The following is a 20,858-nucleotide window of genomic DNA, read 5'->3' as shown; positions in this document are numbered from 1 at the left end:
CTGCTTCTATTAGCCAGGTTTTTCCTAACTGAAGTACTGACTGACAAAGCCCTTAAAAAAATACCTTTTTTCAGTTTCATGAAATCAGGTGGCAAGCTAGCAGAGAGGGGCCATGTAGTTGCATCCACCGGGAAAAAAGTCTGGAAAGAAAAACAGAACAAAACAAAACAAAACAAAACAAAAAGAAAAGCATTGCAGGTAGATGAACATCTTGGGTACCAAAAGCAGTTAATCAATAACACATTACAGGATCCCAGAAAGGTGTTGTTATAGTGCCTGAACTATTTACTTTATATGGATATCAGTGGGGAAAAAAATAAGATCTGTGAAGCATCAGTTGTTTATAAGCTTTAATGCAGTAGTAATTAAAGTACGAGAAAATGGTAAGAACCTAAATATATGAGATTTCTCCAGGCTTTCAGAAATGCTAGGTGTTTTGCAGATTTGTGATAGAACATACAGGTAACCCTACAATTGCTGCACTACCCATCTCACCCTCCTCACTGCCCAGCTGGGCAGATGGAAGGATGAATCTGAACCTCTCTGAAATGGTGCCAATATTTTCTGGGTTATTACAGTCCTTTAACCAGAGAATCTTGCTCAGAACACTCAATATTTCTGTGGAAAATACTGAGTAGCCTTCCAATGAATTCAGTCAAATACCAAGGTTGCAGCAGTCCATCGTACTAATGCCTTTCTGCACTATCCCAGTATGCTGCCTGATAGTTTTGCTGAGACTTTTTGAACATGTATTACTAACAAAAATTGAAACTAGTTTGGTTTTGGTTTGAGGGCTTTAGTTTGCTTGTTGGTGGTGGTTTGGTTTTGGTTTTGTTTTAGGGAAAGCTTCCTGAAGTGATTAGTCAAGGGGAATTAATTTTAGGAAATGCACGTTTTATTGCAAATGGTCCTGCAGCAAGACAGGCTTGATTTCTTGTTCCAAAGGCTCATCTGTGGATGCTGTAGGAGCTCAACAGGGGAGCCTTCCGCCTGAAAAGGAAAGCTCATAAATTCATTTCCAAGATGCTAACAAACAAGAATGCCTTTGTTCAGACTGTGCTGCAAAGCACTACATGTAGTTCAGGCTGTTGTTGCAAACTTTCCACTAGATGGCTCTCTACATCAAGCACTGAATACAGTTTGTAAACTGCAGTTTCTCGGCTTTGAATTTCATATTAAGCTTTGTCAACAAGAGGTCCAAGGAGATCCAAACTTTCTGTCCCGTGATTCTTATAGGCCAAATTCCAGCCTCCCCAGTCCTGAAACTGGGCAGCCCTATTCCTACAACCCTATACCTACATTAAAATACCCTGTGTTTTTTACTGTCAACCTATGCTCAGAATATGTATGCTTAAAATCCTGCCAGTTGTATATGGGAGCTATCGACAGAGTTATAAATATAAGTGGCTTTTAATTGTTCTTGTTATCCACATACAACAAACTGGGATCTGAGACTTTAGGTGGCGAGGTTGTTGTGTGTGTTCATGAGCACAAAGAAAGCGTTGGTGTCACAGTCTTGTTATTTGTCATGCAGCACCCATTCTGCTTACCATTTTTACATCTGACAAGGTTTCCTAAGGGAAAAAAAAAGAAAGAAAAAAAAAAAAAACACTAAACGTTCAGAGGATGTAAACTGACATTATTCACATTTAAAGAGTTGCATTATTCAACCTCAGCTTTGGCTTTGGTTGAGAAATACTGAGAGTTCCCCTCTGATAATCTGCCCATGACAAGTCAACAGGAGGCTATTTTTGGAGGTCTCTTTCATGGAGTGGGGCATAGAATACTTCCTTATATTTGTTGCTCCAGGTCACAGCTGTTTGTCCAAACAACGGCTTCCTGTGTTTCTTACATTTTACTGCTGCTTACTGTTAAATTGCAGGATGCTTGACACAAGTCTCATCTTCCTGCCATGAGCTCCATGTAGGTAAATTCCTTGTACACACAGCTCTTTCCAGTGCTGCTTATTCCCAGAGGACAGCTCACACACTGCAGTGCTACACAGCCCCTCCAGAGCTTTATAAATGGGCCTGAGGGATGTGTAGCAGAGACTGTCCAATTCGGCTGCTTTGCAGGTGGTTACAAACGGAGTTTCACCAAAGAGCTGACCAGAAGTTAATGCAAAACATCACTGGTGCTAACTTGATGTTGTATGCACAAATGGCAACTCACAGCACCTGCAAGAACCACATACCAATTTAAGAGATGGAAACAGGCCTGAGGAAGAGCATGAGACCGAGGGTAAGGTGTTGTTGAGGCTGGGTGTATTTTAGGTTGGCGGTAAGGAAGGGGTTGGAGACTAGGTTTATGGGTTGCAGACTGCAGTAAAAAGATGGAATAGAAGAATTTTGCATCCTTCCCCAGTGCAGTGCACATAGCCCATTGCAGAGCTGGGAGCTATTGCTGTCCTCTCAGTCACTGCAGCTAACAGGGGTACCCCAGCTAAGCAGGTTTGGAAATGTCTGTACTAAAACAAAAGCAAACATCTTCCTTCTCATGTTGTGACATTTGGAATTTTGGTCTTAGACTGCTGCAAAATATGAAATAGGCTCAGTACAGTTTGGAATGGGTTGTTTGGCTGAAAAAGGGCAAACAGTGGTATTAATAACTGATGCTGTAATAAGTAAATAAGTCACGAACTGAGTATGTGTAGGAGGCATTCACCAAGCAATGCACAGAGGGATTAAAAACTTGAACTAAATGATTGTGACTATCAAAAAAAATGCATTTTTAAACATACTTTTGTGAGTAGGCAAGAACTAGTATATTCACTGGGAAGGAAGTGCAGCAGGTTAACAAGAATGCAGCTGAATGTTGCCGTGGGCCCTGGTGAGTTCTCTTTGTTTCGCCGTACTGCATCCAAGGGACTGGAATTGGTTTCTCTTGCTGAGAAGGGTGATGTTGCTAAATGATATTAGGATAACTTAAGGAAAAATCAGAGCAGGTAAGTCTCGACAAGGCATCCAGCTCTCGTTAATTAAAATAGAGAAGTCATACCTTGCTGCCAAGGGGAATAGTAAAAGCACAGATGGGCAGATTTGATTGCTTGCTGTGGATTAGCATGGTTAGTGCAGAGGTCTTCAACAGACAAAGGGACAATCTGAACAACCTCAAGGCTGGAACCAGCATCCAACAAGAGATGTAGACATGTGGACTGCAGAAAAGACAACTCTAAAAGGGTCACCACCAGTGTGCATTTGTGAAGGAAAAGGCAAGCTTTAGTGTTAACCCAACTGCTTCGCAGTATGGGAGTAGAGTCTGGGAAAAAGGGTGCTTACACATGGTCATGGATCATCACGGTAAGTTGGCCTAGTAATTATCTTCTGCTGTAGCAGAGCCAGGCCCAGGCCAGAGCGGTGTAACAAAAGATCGTCCTGAGCCAAACTGTTCCCAGTCCAAGCCAGGCTGGCCCATCCTTTTCAGCGGTACAAGGCAGAGGTAGTCAGAGGCACACCCCCAAAGAGCCTTGTGAGTTGTGGAGTTACCACTCACAACTCTCCTGGGCTCTGGTAGCAAGAACCTGTCTGCCCTAACCCAGCAGGGGAAAATGCACGTCACACAGGCTGAGGTTCCAGTGGCTCTTCTGTGCTGCTCACAGCGGCCAGAATCCTCTAAGGTCAAGTCCTCGCAAGAGATCATAGTGCAGAAATGTCAGTGGATCAGATGAAAGCACTGACCATGCTTACTTGGCCAGAGAGCCCCGTTGTCATCTCTCCTCTTCTGCTGTGCATCCTCTCACACGGGCTTAATTCCTACAAGGGTTTCAGCAGCATGGTACATCTGCTGAGTGCATTTGTTGGTGTCTTCAGTGGAACTCCATGGAGATGCAGGAGGCCTGAGCTGATCAGCTTCTAGGACTAGGTTAGTACACAAGAGCCCTGGCCTTCCTTCCCCTTTCTCCCACACCCAGAAAATAAAAGCTCAGCGCAGGCATGATGTTTCACTGGGAAGAGGAAAACAATACCTAGAGGCAGAAGGAAGTTCCAGAGTAAATGAAAATGGAGAAAAAATCCAGATTAGGAGAAGTCCTTAGAAAAATACAGTGCATGAGTGTAGGAACATGTTTCTTCCCACCTTGAACAGACTTGATGCTGCCTAACTTCAGACCAAGCTCTCTGTCAGGTTAGAGATCTTCCCGTGCCTAAACAAAGCAGGCTGCTTGTTCCTAGGCTACTGTATTATCTCAACACAAATAAAGTAACTGTAGTTAGGAGCTGGTTTTGCTGGGCCTCTGGCTGGAAATCAGTCCTGGTTATGCACAGATTGTTAGAGCTGCTGGTCATTTACAGCACGCTAAAACCAGAAAAGGACAGTATAAAGGGTGGGCAGGAGGAACTGGCCCTCCCTCAGTTCATTTACAAACACAAATCCATTTTTCTAGTTCTGTGTCACTGCAGACATGCCGTAAGACTCCAAGGACCCTATCCGGAGCCTGGCAAACAGGGAGCTGTCCTGCTGCAGCTGCTCTTGCAAAGGTTGAAAAGCTTTGCTCGGTGGGGGAAAGGCACGGGGCTGGTGTTTGCTGAGGGCTGCTCACGAGACAGGCCGCTCTCTATTTTGGGAACAGGAAGGGTGGGCCTGGGAATGTTGCCAGTAAACAACTTGAGGGCCTTTACTTTCCTCTGGCCTGTTCTTACTCTCTCACTTTGTGGCCGAGGTCACTGCTGCCGCAATGTTTTTAGCAGATGTCAAGATGAGGCGCCTGCTGTGAAACCGACTGCAGACCTCACAACGGGCAGCCCCGCTGTCAGCCCAAGCAAACAGCACGAGTTCAAGAACATTTGGTTGGTGTGGAAAGCCTGTGTGCTACTGCCCATGCCGATCTGAAGCTACCGGTGCTGAGGGAGGGGCTGCCCCTTAGGCCAACTGCTCAGCCCCTGGGGCTGCCAGCAGCAGAAGCAGCCGCAGATGTGTGTTGGCTGTGACTAGAAGAGGGGCACGGTGACACGTATCAGAAACCGGCTCACAGAGGCATTCGCAGGAGCTGAAGCGGTTCACAGATCCACAGCCTAAGAGGCTTTAAGGTCAGGTAGCTGAAGTGAAAAGTGGTGTTGAAGCGATAGTGAAAACGAGATGTGCAGTCTCTAGCGGAGAGAAATAAGCAGTAAGCAGGGAGATGTCGCAGCTCAGAGCTATCAGCCAAAGGAATTGGCATGATATTTGGCAGGAAGGGAAGAGACCTGAGAGGGAAGGGGCTGGTACTGGGGTGACCATCCGAACATCCGATGGTGGCAGTGCTCCCAGGAGCGGCAGCTGCACCAGGGGGTGCCCCTGAACTGCCCCAGACATCACCGAGGAGCTTCAGCTGGGGGACCAGTGCGGCTCTGAAACGGTTCAACTCGCAGCTCGTTAAAATGGTGCACGTTTGTACCTGGGTTGGTAATTCATTTGTTTTCATCCTGTATACGTCATCCTGCAGCTCCTGTGATCCTGTACAACAGTTTTGTACACGTTGCATTGTTCATTGCTATCTGTTGTGCTGGGCTGGCACTCAGCTCTTTTCTTTGGAGCAAGAAACTGCTGCTCCATGGGAGGAAAAAGCAGCCCAACTAAAGGGGCATAGGAATTCCCAGGAAAATGTCAAGAATGGGTTAGAAAAGTTGTTTGTTTTCTAGTTGACCCCAGTAGCTGTAAATATCAAGAATTCTTACAAGATGAGCATTTGCCAGTGGATAGCTGAGCTGTGCCTGAGCTCCCAGGAGGTATTTTGGAGCTGGTGACCATGCCAGTAGGTTGCAAGCACAGAGAGAATGAAAAGGGAGTAAGATACATCAGCACTGAGCCAGAACTCAGCAGATGAAATTATAATTCCTGGATCTGCTGCTGCTTGTCAGTATGATTTGTGTTAAATTGCTGAAAATGCCTCTGGCCTCAGTTCTTCATCAGGTAGCATCACGCTGTTGTTCACAGGGCCTTTGTTGGCTCTCGGTGCTGCTAAAGACAGCAAAGGGAAAAAGGGCACCTTTTTCCCCGGCGCTCCTCATGCACACCCTTTAATGAGCTGGAATTTGGATGGAGATTAAAGAAACAAATAACTAAACTGGAAATGAACTTGATCACGTTTAGTGGAGATCTGAGCTTGTGGGCTGCCTTCAGCAATGTTCTCTCCAAGCCTTCATTTCTGCCTGCGGTGAGTGCAGCCCCACCAGCTGGGCGAGAAGTTCAGGGCATGCAGCAGGCGACTGCCCTCTGCCTCGAGCCTCTGGTGGTCCCCAGGAGAGTCAGACTGGTGTGGACTGATGTAGCCCAAACATTGGTAGTTTTCTCTAACAGAGAAAATCTTGGTTTTCTTTATGAACCTGGAGCACGTGTCCAGCTGGCCTCCTCCCTCCCTAATGCCGCTTCCCTGCAGAGAGCTCCAAATCTCCCGCATGAGGTGAGGACAACGCACGGCTGTGGGAAGGAGCGGGAGCAGTTCAAAGCCGCTGTGATGAGGATGAGGAAGAGCAAGGCCTCATGGAGAGAAATTTAATTTTAAGCACCTGTGCTGGACAGGTAGCAAAAGAACTGCTGGGAAGGGATGACAGAGCTTGTGAATGGCGCTGTGTATGTGACCCACAGCAAACCCCCCACTCAGCTAATAAGAGATGGTGCCTCTCACTGGGCACATGCTGGCAGTTAATCTCCCTGCCATATGGCGGCTGTGCCTGGCACCTGCTTCTTCCGTGTGAGATAAGGTCAGCGTCTCCCTGCGGGCACAGGTATTTCGGAGAATCAATGTCGCTTCAGCGTCTCTGGCACCTGGGAAGCACTGCCGCTCCTAGACACAGTGCGGGGAGCTGGAAGGGAGCGTGGTGGCCTTGGCACTGAGGCTCCTTCCAGGCCAGGATGGCACCGAGCCTCGTGCTGACCCATGCCCCGCACAGATTACACCCCTTCATTCAATCTGTCATCAAAAGGCACAAATAGGAAGAGATAACAGATGTATTTGCTTTCTCGCTGCTTTTCTCCTCCCTTTTCTCTGTTTCTACTCCAATTCTACCATGTTTCCTTCCATGTTGCTTCCTGTATTCTCTTCGCCCCCAGCTTGTACAGTGCAGGCAAACGCTGCCTGGCTGGGAGGGAGGAAGCGAGACAGCACTCAGCTGTGGCTGGGGTCCTCCCAGCTGCTGAATCCCCACCAAAGCCCCTGCCTGTCTGCCTGTATATGCAAACCTGTCTTTTCTACCCTTTTTTCCTTCCATCTCTCTTTGGGTATTTCATTTTATCTTCCACTTTATGCTTTCCAGCCATCTGTCTCCCTTCTCATCAAATCATCCTTAAAGGAAATACCGTGTTAAACTTATCCTGTACCACCTGGCTTCTTATATGAGACAAAGCATTTCAAGACAGGGACATAGCCAGACAACTACTGTTTTTGCCTGCTTGCAACAGTCCTTCCCTGGCAATGCTGGAGATCATTGCTGGCAGCGAGTGAGACAGAGACAGAAGAATTTAGTTGCCAGCCATAACCAGAAAGCCTGAGATGAAAGAAGCTTGGTGGTCTTAGGAGGTTGGTGGATGTATGTAGCTTCCCTGTTTGAGAAGCTTTCCCTCAGGAGAAGGAATTTTCTCCCTGACTTAGAGGACAGAGAGCCGCAAATTCAGACTTACATTTCTTCTTCTGCTCCTGACTCCATGTGATCTTGAATATGGTGTTTATCTGACAGCCAATAAATCCTTGGGTAAGAGTACTATGGTATTGTTCTTCACCTAAGGCTTTATTTTTATGCAAGTAACTCCCATTAGTGCCAATGTTGTATAGTGTTTGAAATTATTTTAGAAATATTAGACTGATGAAGGTTCCTCTATATGAACTAAACTGCTTTAGGAAAGAAGACTGGTACTTTAAACACAGGCCTTGTTTAGTAAGGCGTTTCTTCTGTTTTGCAAATGCGTTGTTGTAAAGAAGGTAGGCAGGAGAGAACTTTCAATCTCAGAAACAGCCTAGGATGCTTCTCTTAGTCTTCTGTGAATCTGTCCATAAAAGACCATGCAGGTGTTACCATAAATCCCTGGTCATATCTGCAGCTCGTCACATGAAAACACGGTAGCGGATGAATCATACAGATCCTTTCAGCACAAAAGAATCACTGTGGCAGAGGAAGAAAACCTGTCTTGGTTTGCTTCTTTTTCTCAGGTTGTATAACTTCTTCACCCTTTTATTGAAATATTGGTCATATATTCCAAAATCCTGTCCTTCTGACTTCCAGCTTAATTCTCTATATTGCACCTGAAAGACAAGTTTGGTACAAAATCTGCCTTGGCTTTGTGATCACCATGCCCTGATGGTATTTGGAATTAGAAAAAGTGATTCAGGGATTTAATGTTGAGCCTTCCCAGTCTCTCAATACCCTCTCTTTTCTTTGGGAAAAACAGGTTTCATTTGACCTTTAAAATCATTGCAATCTGAGTTTAGTTTTCACACCCATTTCTCTACTTCCTTAACTTTAATAATTGATATGCCTGATTTATGAACTTTGTACAGTTACAAGAGCAATGTGTGTGCCTCTTATCTATAGCAAATAACAGCCAAGACACTGAACAGCTTTCAATAATTCTGGAGCCAAGTGGAGACAGATAGCTGAAACATGGAGATACCTGCAAATAAGAAGAGGACAGTCAAGCTGTACTTCTTCACCTGGAGCTCCCGACCCTGAAGACTTGCAGAAAAGCTTACAGGGAATCTTGAAGGTTTAGAAAAAAATGTCTTTTAATGGACTTCCTATTAAAAGGAGAATATAATGAGAAAGCTCAACCAGAAAACAGTATAGGTAAACTGTTCTGATTACTTGTTTTTCACTGGCAGTCATTTCCCCATAGTGAGAATATGGATATAGCCAGGAAGGAATTACAGCTGGTTCTCCCTGCCCTGTGGGGAGAGCTGACCTGCTCATGGGCGCTCTGCTGGGAGAGCTTCACCAGCAGGTAAGGTGCCTTCTGGACCTCGATAAGCCCAGTCGAAGAAAAATTGAAGAAAACTGAAGAAATTGAAGGAAATTGAAGAAACTGCAATGGCATGTGAATGCTCCTGAGATCAAAACTCTATTACTAAACCTGGCTGGAAATACCACCACGAAACAATAATCCTTCTCTTTCTTGTATGATTCTTCCCGGATAATGTCATGGCAGCAGTGTGGTCTCTGACCTGTTGAATCGGTTACACTAAACTCTTCGTGAAATAGGAGGCTTCCCTGTGTGTGCACACAGTTAAATCCATAGCAGCTACTGTAAGAGGTAATATTTCTGACCTTTCCTTTTTTCGATTTAGCAATATCAGTTTATAATCAGTACCAACCTATAATAAAGTACAGCCTTTGCTGGATTGGTAGTGCTCAATATGGCTGAATATGTGCCTTCTTAGATCCCCAAACTCAACAGATAAGATAGCTAAGCTTTCACTGGGATGTTGGTTGAAGCAGAAATGAGTAAAGTAATTAACAGTGTATTATTCAGTTTTAAAATCAATAAACTGTAAACTAAGAACCAGAAGAAAGGTTGCTAATACTATAGGTCTGGATCAGCAAGATATGTAAAAAGTGAATCCATCTAACATAAATTCACCAGAGAACATTTTAAAAAAATCAATAGGTAGAGCATTAAGGCCAGATTTACAGGAAATTGCAGGAGAACCATTCTGGTTGGTACCACAAAACACTGAACATAATGGCAAGGCAGCTGTCCAAGGTCAATATCCTCTGGAGTGATCTTCAGGTTCACCATCTCCTTGCAAGCTGTCCAGATGTGGAATGCCTCCTAAGCTGAAGAAAACTAAGAGAAACAACAACCAGATATTCTCCAGAGCCACCTATTCTGTCTCTGTTTCAGTGTACCAAGGCGCTGATCTTTTGGATTTTTAAGTCTAGCAGAACTGTACTCAACAGTTATAAGACTTGCATGGAAATCTGAGGGGAATGGCTTTGGGTGGACATGGCCAGGTCTGATGAGGTTTAATTTGTCTTCCAGTTATTTGTATTTTCCATTTCTGTAAAACTAAAGCCTACCTGCACTCCTAAGGCTTTTACAGTAGCACTACTAAAGTCAAACAAGGGAAGCCGTATATAAGCCTTAGGGCTTACACTACCATCCTTAGGCTGTAGTAGGTGAATAGCTGAGCACAGGATGTGCAAGGCTATGAACTTGGGATATCTCCTGGGCACTGTGGTACTCTGCATGAAGGCTAAATGAGAGAACTGAGCATTTCCCACTTGCCATGAGGATCTCTGGGCTCAGAGTGGACCTGCAGCCAGCTACTGCAGAATGATTTGCAAGTTCATACCTTTGCTTCCGCTTCATATTATATACCTGCTCATGCTTTTATGGCCATAGAAGTGGACTTTTAAAAGTGGTAAAAAAATTACTCTTTTGGTAAAATTTACACAATCAAATACCACAGCTGTACCAGAACTAAAGCTCTCCGCATAATACCGCTGTAATAGGTTGAACTTTAGTTATTGCTCTCCGTGGTGATTAGTGGAGAACAGCTATGCGGTTCAGGGGAAGGTTTGCTGGAGTTTCCACTTTTGCTTTGTACTTTTTGGTAGTGAGGATGTCAGCATTTATTGCTCTCCCAGATCTAGCTGACTTTTCCATGATAACTAGCTCTTTTACACAAGAGGAAGGAATAACTCTGCTATAAGAGGTTGTGTTCAGGCCTCAGGAGAAAAACTGTTAGATTGAAAACACAGTAATTATTTGTTAGCAGAAAAACTCTATGCAAACAAAAAGTCCTTGATGTATATATTTACAGAACCTACACTGCTGTGTAACATCAGTGTGCAAAATACTTGACTGCATTAATCCTGTAAATGCCAGCAGATCATCATACGTTGTATTTGCATTTATTTTTACCATCACCCAAGTGTTCAGCTGAGATGACAATGAGATTTTTTGTTTGTTCACATTTAATTCTAACCAGCTGGTGGAAAATACAGGCGTGATTTTACACAGAAACAAGACAATCTGCTCAGTAATACGACATCCTGGGAATGCTGGGAGGCAGAGGAGACTTCCACTATTAATAGAGTCTAAAATTATAGCCGGAGGCGATTCACACACACTTGAGTTTTCTTTGCTTCCTTTCCATTTTGTAAGAGTAGTATAATTCAACGGTTGGGCTTTTGGGGTGCTGCTGTGTACTTAAGGTATTAACTGTGCTGTGACTTGATAGAAACAGGACATGATCCTGAGGCCAAATGTATAATTGCATCAATATTGTTCCCATACTTTCCAGTGGATGCAGGACTGAGCAAGAAAAAATAGTCACCTTCTGTTTTGCCTACCCAGGCACCATAGCAACTGAAAGGCTACTCTTAAAACAATCATTGCTTTTTCTTCCTATCCCTTTGTTCCATATGGTTCTGCCCGTCAAACTGTACTAACATGCAGTTCCATGGATGCCGGCTATCGGTGTGGAGGGAGATGCATTGTACACAAGGTTTGATGACCGATGCTGAGTTTCATAAGCTGTCTGCTTTGATACTTGGCATGCCATGAGACAGCATGTCCATGGCACAGCATGTCTTTCTCTGAGGTGAGACTATGCACTGTCACGCATGGACAGAACCACACTGAATTACTGTATGCTGACAAAGTGTTCAAGCATGCTGGGAGCTCTGGGGAAATAATCATTCTGTGTTGCTTGAGAGGAGAAGGAAAGTCATAGTCACAACAATAGTTAGACTTGCCATGCAGGTGAATGTGGGAGGTTCTGGTGGACTTGTCAAGACTGCCAAAACAGTTGTCTGAACTTAGACAGTTTTATTTTAGGCACCTAAATGAATAATGTAACTTAAACGAGCTGAGCAGCCAGTAGATTTCACTGACTATTTTGACTATAGTATTAGACGCTTGGCTTGCGTGCACGCTATTTTTCAAATACTGAGAGTAATCCTTTGATGTTTGTTGTTACTTTAAAAGCTTCTGGATACCCTTGCACACCTGATGAGAAGAGCACCTAGAGCTGGGAGGTGACAGATCTCTTGTCTTTGTTGCTTGTGTTCCGTGTAAACAACAAAGTACCGTGATGTCGTAGCAGCAATGTGCGGCTTTGTGCGGTGCTCACCCAGAGGTAAGTGACTGCAGGAGGTGTGGGCTGTGAAATAAAACAGTGCTGTTATGGCAGAACACCCTAACCCACAGTAAACCCTTGTAGGAGTACCCCTTTCATAGGACAGTCCTGCTTCCATCCTCTTGCCCTGACTGCTCTGTCATGGACTCTTCTGAGACTGCATACTGCCACAGAAATAGCATCTTCAGAACAGTGCGTGCATTAATCATTCCTCTCAGGTGTAAAGCATGAGGAGCAACAAGGAAGCACACTGGAATTTCTATGTACGTAATAAGCAAATGGATCATAGCCTGGTAGCTGCTCTGTCCTGAAGCCCAGTGACCACTTCTCCTCTCGCCTTCTCAGCAAATTACTTTGATTATCCCTGGAGTGTGGCAGCCAATAGAAGATAAGTCTTAGCTTGTTCTTTTAACTGTTTTGAAAAAATAACCTGAGTCTTCTTCTGTGTTTTTTTTTTCCTGACAATATGCAGCCCCTCTGTGCTGCTGGCATTCAGGCCAGCTACTGTCAGAGTGGAGTGGGCCATACTCTTATTTAAAGCGAACATTACAATTCATTTTCCATAAATGCATACTAGCAGCCCTAGCAAATCACTCAGAATGAGCACTCAATCATACACCTTCATCAGCAAAGTTCGCCTTTCTCTGCTTCTATTTTAATCACTGCAAATTTTCTGTCATGCAGCCTAGAGCACCTTCTTCACCCTTCTTTTTGTCCTTCTCAGCTTTCGTCCTTTACTCTAGCTCATTGCCTGCATGCTCTGCAGTTTTCTCAGGATGTGTTATAGGAGGCCACCACGTCCTCCACAGCACTGAAAGGATGAGGCAAGTTGATGTCCTCCTGCATCAGTCCCTGGCCTGATCCTGCTCTGTGGGGCATGTCTTACCTTTTTACCCTTTGTGTGTTGAGCACCGAGCATGGAGGGATCTAGTCCCTGTTATTAGGGCTCTCAGTCCTGCTTCAACACAGATAAATGAGCATATCTTCTGTTCAGGTAGTGTGTTGTGGGACGCATTTCCCAGTTCCCCTTGCTAACAGTGGCACCTCATGATATGCTATAAAACCTAAAGAGCTCTGAGGTGCCTTTCTCCAACCTAAGCACAGGTTCATCTGGTCCTTGCCAAACAGTAAGTGTCAAGACACAAGAATTGTAACAAATTTACTCTTATTCTTTTTTCAAGAATAGTTCCTTTGCCCAAACCACAGCTTGGTCTTTTATAGTCTACTATGGATGCTTTTTTATGACTGCTTAAAATCCACCAGAGGCTTTTCTTTATAACACATAATACCAACATACAAATACCTTCCTTTCTGTGTTCTCCACAACATGCAAGCAATGTTGCTTACTTTGCATCACACAAGATGATGAACAATTGTATTAATAAAGTCTTTTTTGACTAGTTAAGACTGAAACATTATTAGCCAATGTGAAGCCTATGAAAAAAATCAACTTTTCTTCTGATCAGACCACTCTTGGAAGAATATGAAGAGTTCCTTCTCCACAACAGAGAATCTTCCCATTCTCTCATTGCATCCCCAGCTCTGACACTGAGGTCTGATGGTAAGAGCAGCGCAGCATGGCAGCAGTGTGCTGGCCAGCAAGCCAAGAAAAGGTATCCAAATGGACGTTGGAAATGTCAAGTGTGCTGTAGGGTATGCTGGTATGTTACAGTGTGTGACACTCAGCCTGGACAATTTACAAATTGACTGTAAGGCAGCAATAGATGAGAATTCAGTATTTGTGTATCATGCATTAATAAAGACAGGGGAAGGCTTATCGTCTGTAAATAAGATGCTTTGATTCACTGAAGCAAAAATGTTTGTCATCTATAAATAGGATCATTTAATTCACTGGAGCCATTGTGATACAATTTTACAACAGGACTGAAAGCCATTTTTATTGATGACTTCAAATCAATTGTGTTGCTTGACACAAATCGGTGCAAAACATCATCTGATCCCATTTATGACTCTCCTACTTCAGTACACTTGGAATGTTGTTCTGTATCATTTCACGTCTGTTTAATCGAGCTAATATTCCATCTGCTTCATTGGAGTGTAATGTGATGAGCTCAAACCCAAATCACTGATAATGAACAACTCGTTCATTTCTCATCAAAGAGCTAGCTGAGGGATTAGATTTTTTTTCTAAAGCCCACAAGGCTTCATTCTCTTCTAAACATTAGATTTTGCAGAAAGAAAAGAAAGTCCCCACTTCAGGCAAAAACATCTTTTGGGACCACAGAATTTGCTTACAAGTTTCAGCTTGTCCTTGAGAAGAGCTGGTCGAATTGGCTAAGGAAATCACTTTGCTTCCAAAGGCATTTGCATCCTCTGCTTCATTTGCCTGTCTAAGGACTCAGCATAGAAGATCTTGCTTTTCTCCAAGTCGGACAATCATCCCCAAATCCTAAGAAAATGAACTTCTTTCTCTGTGGTTCGACGACAAGAATGAATGCAACTGCAAACCTCCTCCGGGAGACCACATCCAACACCTCCTCAAATTTGAACGAAGCTTCTTTGTACTACTTGCTGGAGGAATGGGCTCTCAACCCACAAGACACAAACATGAAGATGTTTTTAATTCCTCCAGTTGTCTGCCTCGTGGCAGGTGTCCTCATTATTCCTTCCATCTTGTTTGTGATCTTCTCTAGGTTTAGCATCCGAAAGGAAACGAGGTACATGCTGCTGGGGAATGCTCTGCTTTGTGATCTGATATACCTTTTGTTCTACACGCTGTCAGCTACTCTCAGCGCAGCACATGTAAGTCTCCCAAAGGAAGCCTGTGTTCTCCAGTTATTTCTGCTGGCAGTGGCTTACTGCGGGGGACTGTTCACAGCTGCTGCCATAGTCTTGGACACGTACATAGCTATTTTGTTTCCTTTGCGCTACGTTACTATTTTGCCTTCTTCACGAACAAAAAAAGTGATTGTATTGCTATGGATCTGTTCGGGGGTTCTCCCTGGGATTTTCTTCTTGGTGCTATCCAGCACTCACAACTTTGTGCCCTGTGTCCTGGAAATGTGCTCGATTCCACTAATAATAATATTAACTCTGAGTGGGACTGATGCTGTGAAACTCTGTTTCTGGCTGTCTGCTATGGTTGTCTTTCTCTTCCTGTCTCTAATATTTTGTTGCTATGCTATTCTTTATTTTAAAACCAGGCAATCAGGTATATGGGAGAGCATCTGTTCCAGAGCCAGTGTGACATTCTTAATGCACAACACTGTGTTGTTCTTTTATTTCTCTCCATTCTTGGTTCTTTTTGTAGAATCATTCTTGTACGTTAACGTTGTCATTGGACTGGAGACAGGAATCTGGGTCTCCCTGACAATCTGCAATGTCCTGATGATTCTGCCTAAAGTTTTGTTCCCTTTTCTATATGGACTTCGATACAGAGAGATCTCAGCATCTCTCAAATCCATTGTGAGAAGGAAGCATCTTCACCTGGTGTCACCTGCTCCATCACCATCCTGAGGCAACGCAGAGGACAGCTACAACAGAAGAGCTGTCCTTAACTTGTTAGCATGCAAGCCTGGTGGAAATCACTCGGCTTCTTTTGCAAGTGTGAGATGTGGGCTGATCACTCTGCCTCCTTGGTGCCAGAAGGGCACAAGTCTTTCATCACATCACAGTTGGGATTACAGCAGATGCTGCCCTGGACAAAATTCTACACTTTGTTGTGATGTGGGAGGGCAGCATATTTTGGAGGACATGGTGAGTCAGGATCATTTCCATCCATCCATGGCAGATGTCTTCCTGGAAAATAGAAAATGAAAAATAGATGGTGCAAAGCAAACGGGTGCAGAGCAAAGGGGGTAACCGCAGGTCTCTTGGCAGCACTGCCTACAGGAGACAGGGTTCTTAACTGAACAAACGTACTGTGAGCAGAGCAGCTATTTTTTTCATTCATGGTGTATTTGTGCAAGGTTGGTAGCCACTGTTCTGTTCTGTAACACATCATGAAAGATGCCTCTGGAAACTGCCGTACTCAGTGAAACACTGCTTCACCTCAGGCAGTGTGTTAGTGTACTCTCTGCCTTATGGATTCTGTCTGACAATGTGCAAAACACTGTGTTTTTGTAAAATCTCAGTTCGATGGGAAGTCATCTTTGATCAGTGTCTGTCGGGCAGCTTGGTGATGAAAGATGAGCAGGAGCAGCAGGTGGCAAGGGGGCAAGTAGGCAGTGCCTGCTGCGGGGTGCCAGGCTCAGCCCAGAGCCCTGGGTCCCTGCCGGGTCCCTGCCGGGTCCCTGCCAGTGCTGCCAGGTTGCAGACTCTCTCAGCCTTCTCTGTACTTAAAGCAATACCCCAAAAGCGCTGTGTGTTTGGGGTGTTTCACACTCATCTGAAGAATGGCACTAAGCGGGAGCCAGGAGATCAGTGTCTGGTTGCATGAGGTGTTTTTGGCAATGCAGCCTGTTTGAGAGGTTCCTGCTTCTCTCCCTCTCCGCTCATTCCCCAAGGGCTGGTTACTCTCCTCACTCCACGGTTTGCTGATCTCCCCAGTCTGCTAATGCAACTGCTCGTGGGGTTGCAGGCTAAAAATATCCCTCCAAAGAGAAGTGGTGTTGTTTTCATCTTGACCAAGATTATCCCAGGGATCTGTTTATTAGCATGTTCTGCAAACATCTGCGTCAGCACAACTGAGGGGGTGACAAATTTCATGTCAGAGGTGGGGCATCTTGGGGGCTTTGCTGTGACGGGACACTTCTTGTGTAAGAGCATCTTTAAGCTAAAGTTGTTGTAAGTGAAAAAAAAAAAAAAAAAAACATATTAGTGCATATTTGCTTTAAGCATGGTTCTGTGCTTCCCCTGTTTTTACCCAAAGGAACATTAAATTACTGAGCAATTGCTTTGTTTTCCAAGAAAAAATTCTTCATCCTCTTCAATAAAAAATTAGGACCTGACAATTGCTTTTTATTGGCTGCTTTTATTTTTCTCCAAGATGAATGTCCTGTAGATGTTTTCCACACAAGTTATGTTTGTATAAAGCCTTCAGTTTCAGCCTCTAACAAGGGTCTCCCATACCATAGTAAGGATGGGGGAAATACCTGTACAGCAGGTAGGTGCTTTCTGCTGAATTTCTTTAACATGCAATACGATCAGATATGGAAGATATACCAGTACCTCCCCAGGCTGCTCGTATCTTGGGGCAAATCTCTACACCTCTGCCTGTTGGCAGAAAGGCCAGTAACTTACAGGATAGTTCTCCATGGAAGGTTCTTTCAAGCTTTATTGCCCAAAGTTTGCCTGTATTGTAAATTGTCGTGCTGGATAGTGAAGAAACCTGTGTAAATGGTACAAAGTAAGCTGACTGTATAGCTGCAGGTTAACAGTGCTTGATTTCCCCGCTAGCCTCTGTCAGTTATGAAGTTAACCTGCAGGACAGACTCAGACAAGAATATATTGCCAGTTCTGTAACTCTTTCTTAATATACATCCCAAGGGTGTGTTTTGAGGCAACAACAAGTTCAGTATCATAAAGAAGGACACTGAAAGAAGGAATTGGTGATCATGGCAAGTTTATGTACATAGGAAATTTGTCTACAGTGATATCATAACGACCAAGCAAACAAAACAGTTTTGTGGAAATGACCTAAGAAAGATGAATGCAGTCGTCTTATAAGTGTCCTTGAACTCCTTCCTAGAACGGGTGTTTGCCTAAAAGAGTTTAGTTGAAGTGAAATTAGTTAAGTTGAACTGAGTCCTAAAAAAGTCATCCATGTGGAGAGCTGATGCTATTTTATTAACTCACTTTAAGGTGGTTTAACATTAGATAGGCAAGATTTTCTTAAGTGACTGCTTGTAGATAACTTCTTCCCATAATGTACTGCTGTGCTGTTTGATACAAAAGCAGCATGTACCAGCATGCATACGAGAAACACACTGTATACCTGAATCATTTACCTCTGGGGATTTCCCCTGTATATCTGAATAGGACGGGAGGTGTCACCAGGGCAGTATCACAGGCACGAGGTTCCTATAATTCTTCTCATAAATGTCTTGAGTTTCATCTTAAAAATAGTTAGGCCTCCTCACTTCCCAGAGCTTCAGGGCAGTAGTGATTAGCAGCCTTCTATGGATGTCCCCAGATAAGCTCTGGAAATTCAGATTGAGACTATTTACCACAGCCCAGCTATCAGCCTCTCCAAGGTCACATAAGGGAACTTATTGGATGTCAGGGTGTCTGCCCAGCATTTTAATTTAAAGTGAAATGGAGAGCAGTTGACTCTAACATGTGATTTGGCAGCTGGGGGCAGTAATCCTTCAATAAATTGCTATAGTGTGAGTCATGAAAAGTCTTCCAATTTGTAGCCTAAATGTATTGCACCCCTGGTCAGTTCTTCCCCTCTTTTCTTGTGCCGACATTGTCACTGAGCTCACCGCATCTCTCTTCCCTCTTTAAGCTGGATTCACAGTGCAGCTGCATTCTGCCTGTAACCTGCAGACTAGAGAGAGTCTGACCTGTGCTCCCAGGAGCTGGCTCTGCGCCTTGCAGCGCTGCAAAAATCACTAAATCTGCGCTTAGGTCTGCGCCCCAAATTAGAGCAGTTTCAGTGTCATGAGAAACAGAGTCCCCAGACAGATAAACGGTCGTACAGCTTTGGAATTAGATTTCCCTTCATTTGCTACAATTTCAGTAATTATTCAGTAGAACTGATTAGCCTCCTGCAGTTTTAGTAATTGATATCGGAGTGCCCTATCCCGCTCCATCAGTTTACCTTGGCATTTTCAAAGGGAACTTTGGTACAGCAGTAGGTCAGAAGGGAACCAGCGATTGCCTGGTTGCACTGGAGAGAGCCCTGAGAAGCCAGTGCTGCCTTTCAGCAGCTGCCCCGAGACGGGTCCCACTCAGCTCTTGGCCTTGCTCGTCACTCTTTTTGTACTCTGAAACACCGTGCATCCTTCAGACAGAAACTGTGCTTGTGGCCATTCCCTGTGGGAGGCGGGTGTGTGTGACAAAGGAGAGAGAACACCTGATAGGAAAAGGAAATGACAAGTTTCCTTGAAACTTGGTCTCTGCTGTGTGCAGTCTCCACCCTCACCTCGCTGCTGGTAGCTGAGGGCACAGCACTGCGAGTTGTTGCCGTTTTTTCACAAGCCTCATGATGATTTTTGGTGTCTTCATGAAACCACAGATGCTGAGTGTTTTTGTTTTTCAGTATGCTTCTAGTCCTTCCGATTGCAACATAAATCAGAAAGGTACAATATGGACAGAAGGTACCAATCTGAAAGGCAAATAAGACCAACTCTTCATGAACTGCTAATAAAATATCCAAATTTCGGGGGGAATATCAGGAGCTAGGAGAGGAAAAGGAGCCAAGCTATGGTTCTGTGGTCTGATGGCTGTCAGCGAGGGATGGTCTTGCAAGTGCTTGTCCAAGCTCTGCAGGTTTGTCTGGGGAGCCAGCACAGATCAGACAAGCTGTTTTCTGTCTCTGCTAAGCAGAGCTACAGATTTCATGTGCTGAAGTTTATTAGGACAACTTTTTCCAACACAGTGGATTATTTTTCTCAAGAAAAAAAAAAATGGCTGCTGATGTTTCAGGGAGAAAATCAGCAAGCAGCTCTTGAGGGCTACTGGTTTTCAGGATGATTCCCAGTAGGAGGAACTGGTCAGCTTTGATGGCAGCTATCATTAGTTTTGGCACCAGGTGAAGGTAGGGAAGTGCAGATCTGCAAGGAGGAAGGGGAGACTCCCCTACCCACCCGCTTTCTCTGTCCCTGCACACCTGCCAGTAATGCTAGCCAGGTCAAAACTGGTGCCTTGTTCATGAAAACCTGTTGAAAATAAATAGTTTTTTTTAGAGGGCGTTGCTTCACACCCTCTGAAAAGCAGAGCAGGATCAGTCTGGACCAGTGTGGGAGCATGAGAAGTGCTGCACCCTGCAGAACAAGGGCATAAAGGATAAGAAATAAGTTAAAAATAGCTGAAGATTGAAGGTCTATAGGAAGATTTAAAATACGAAAATGTGGGGATGAGCTGGAATTAAAGAACTGAGTTTCGAGGAATGGGGTAAATTGAAGAGACCGGATTTCTAGCGGGTTTTATGGGGGAAGGACACAGTGGAGCCCCCCTGAGGGGCACACACCTGCCCCACACTCTGTGCCTATCCTGCACAGCCCCGCAGAGCTGTGACAGACTCATCGGTGTGGTCGGGGGCCCCATGGTACCACCGAGCACTCTGGAACTAGTGTGCTGAAATTTAGGAAGACACATTTTTATCTCAGAACAACATGAGAGAGAGATTATTTTTAATACTGTATAAGGCAAAATGAGACATTGCAGAGAGGGAGGGAAGCTGGAAGGAGTTGGTGCTCTCTGCTTGAACAGATTTGTTTTGTGCAGTGTTCTCTAGTTTTGATTTAATAGCGGGTTGGCTCTTTCCAGCAGCTAGGCAGGGGAGGAGGGATGAGAATATGTTCCCAGCCTTTGGCCATAAGTGTCCCAGTGTCCCAGGCATGACCTCTTCAGTGTTTATTTTTCTTTCTCTGCAACTGACCCAGATGCTGAGGCTTGAGACTCCAGGCCTCCTAGCCTCTTCTGGTACAGCATGTGATGGTCCCAGGGATAAGACTGGGTACAGTACCTGGAACTGTTTTTCTTTCCAGCAGACTGTTCTGTCCATTTGCATTCCAGGAAGTCAAAACCCACGAGGAAAAGCCTTGGAGAGCACTGCCACCCAGCGGGGACGCAGGCAGAGATGTGAGCAGCCCGGGGACACTGCTTCTCCACTTGTGTACCTCACTAGCAAGAGGAGAAAGCCTTTCAGACAGAAGAGTAAACCACACCAGAACAGAACAAA

At 44.5% G+C, this 20,858-nt stretch overlaps 1 protein-coding gene across 1 annotated transcript; it reads left to right on the top strand.

The window, feature by feature from the left end:
- Positions 1 to 10,493: 10,493 nt before the first annotated feature.
- Positions 10,494 to 20,825, top strand: GPR148 (G protein-coupled receptor 148). The gene is made up of 2 exons (XM_080604918.1): positions 10,494 to 20,068; positions 20,693 to 20,825. The coding sequence occupies exon 1, from the start codon at positions 14,468 to 14,470 to the stop codon at positions 15,524 to 15,526; it is 1,059 nt and encodes a 352-aa protein (XP_080461044.1). The 5' UTR covers positions 10,494 to 14,467; the 3' UTR covers positions 15,527 to 20,068; positions 20,693 to 20,825.
- The last annotated feature ends 33 nt before the right edge of the window (positions 20,826 to 20,858 follow it).

Source organism: Anser brachyrhynchus, assembly GCF_964034855.1.
Source record: "Anser brachyrhynchus genome assembly, chromosome: 9".
NCBI lineage: Eukaryota > Metazoa > Chordata > Aves > Anseriformes > Anatidae > Anser > Anser brachyrhynchus.
The sequence above is the reverse complement of the archived record's forward strand: the minus strand, read 5'-3'. Positions and strand labels throughout refer to the sequence as shown.

What these genes read in the sequence shown, in the direction of transcription:
- GPR148 (XM_080604918.1), top strand. Translation starts at nt 14,468, where the DNA reads ATGAACTTCTTTCTCTGTGGTTCGACGACAAGAATGAATGCAACTGCA.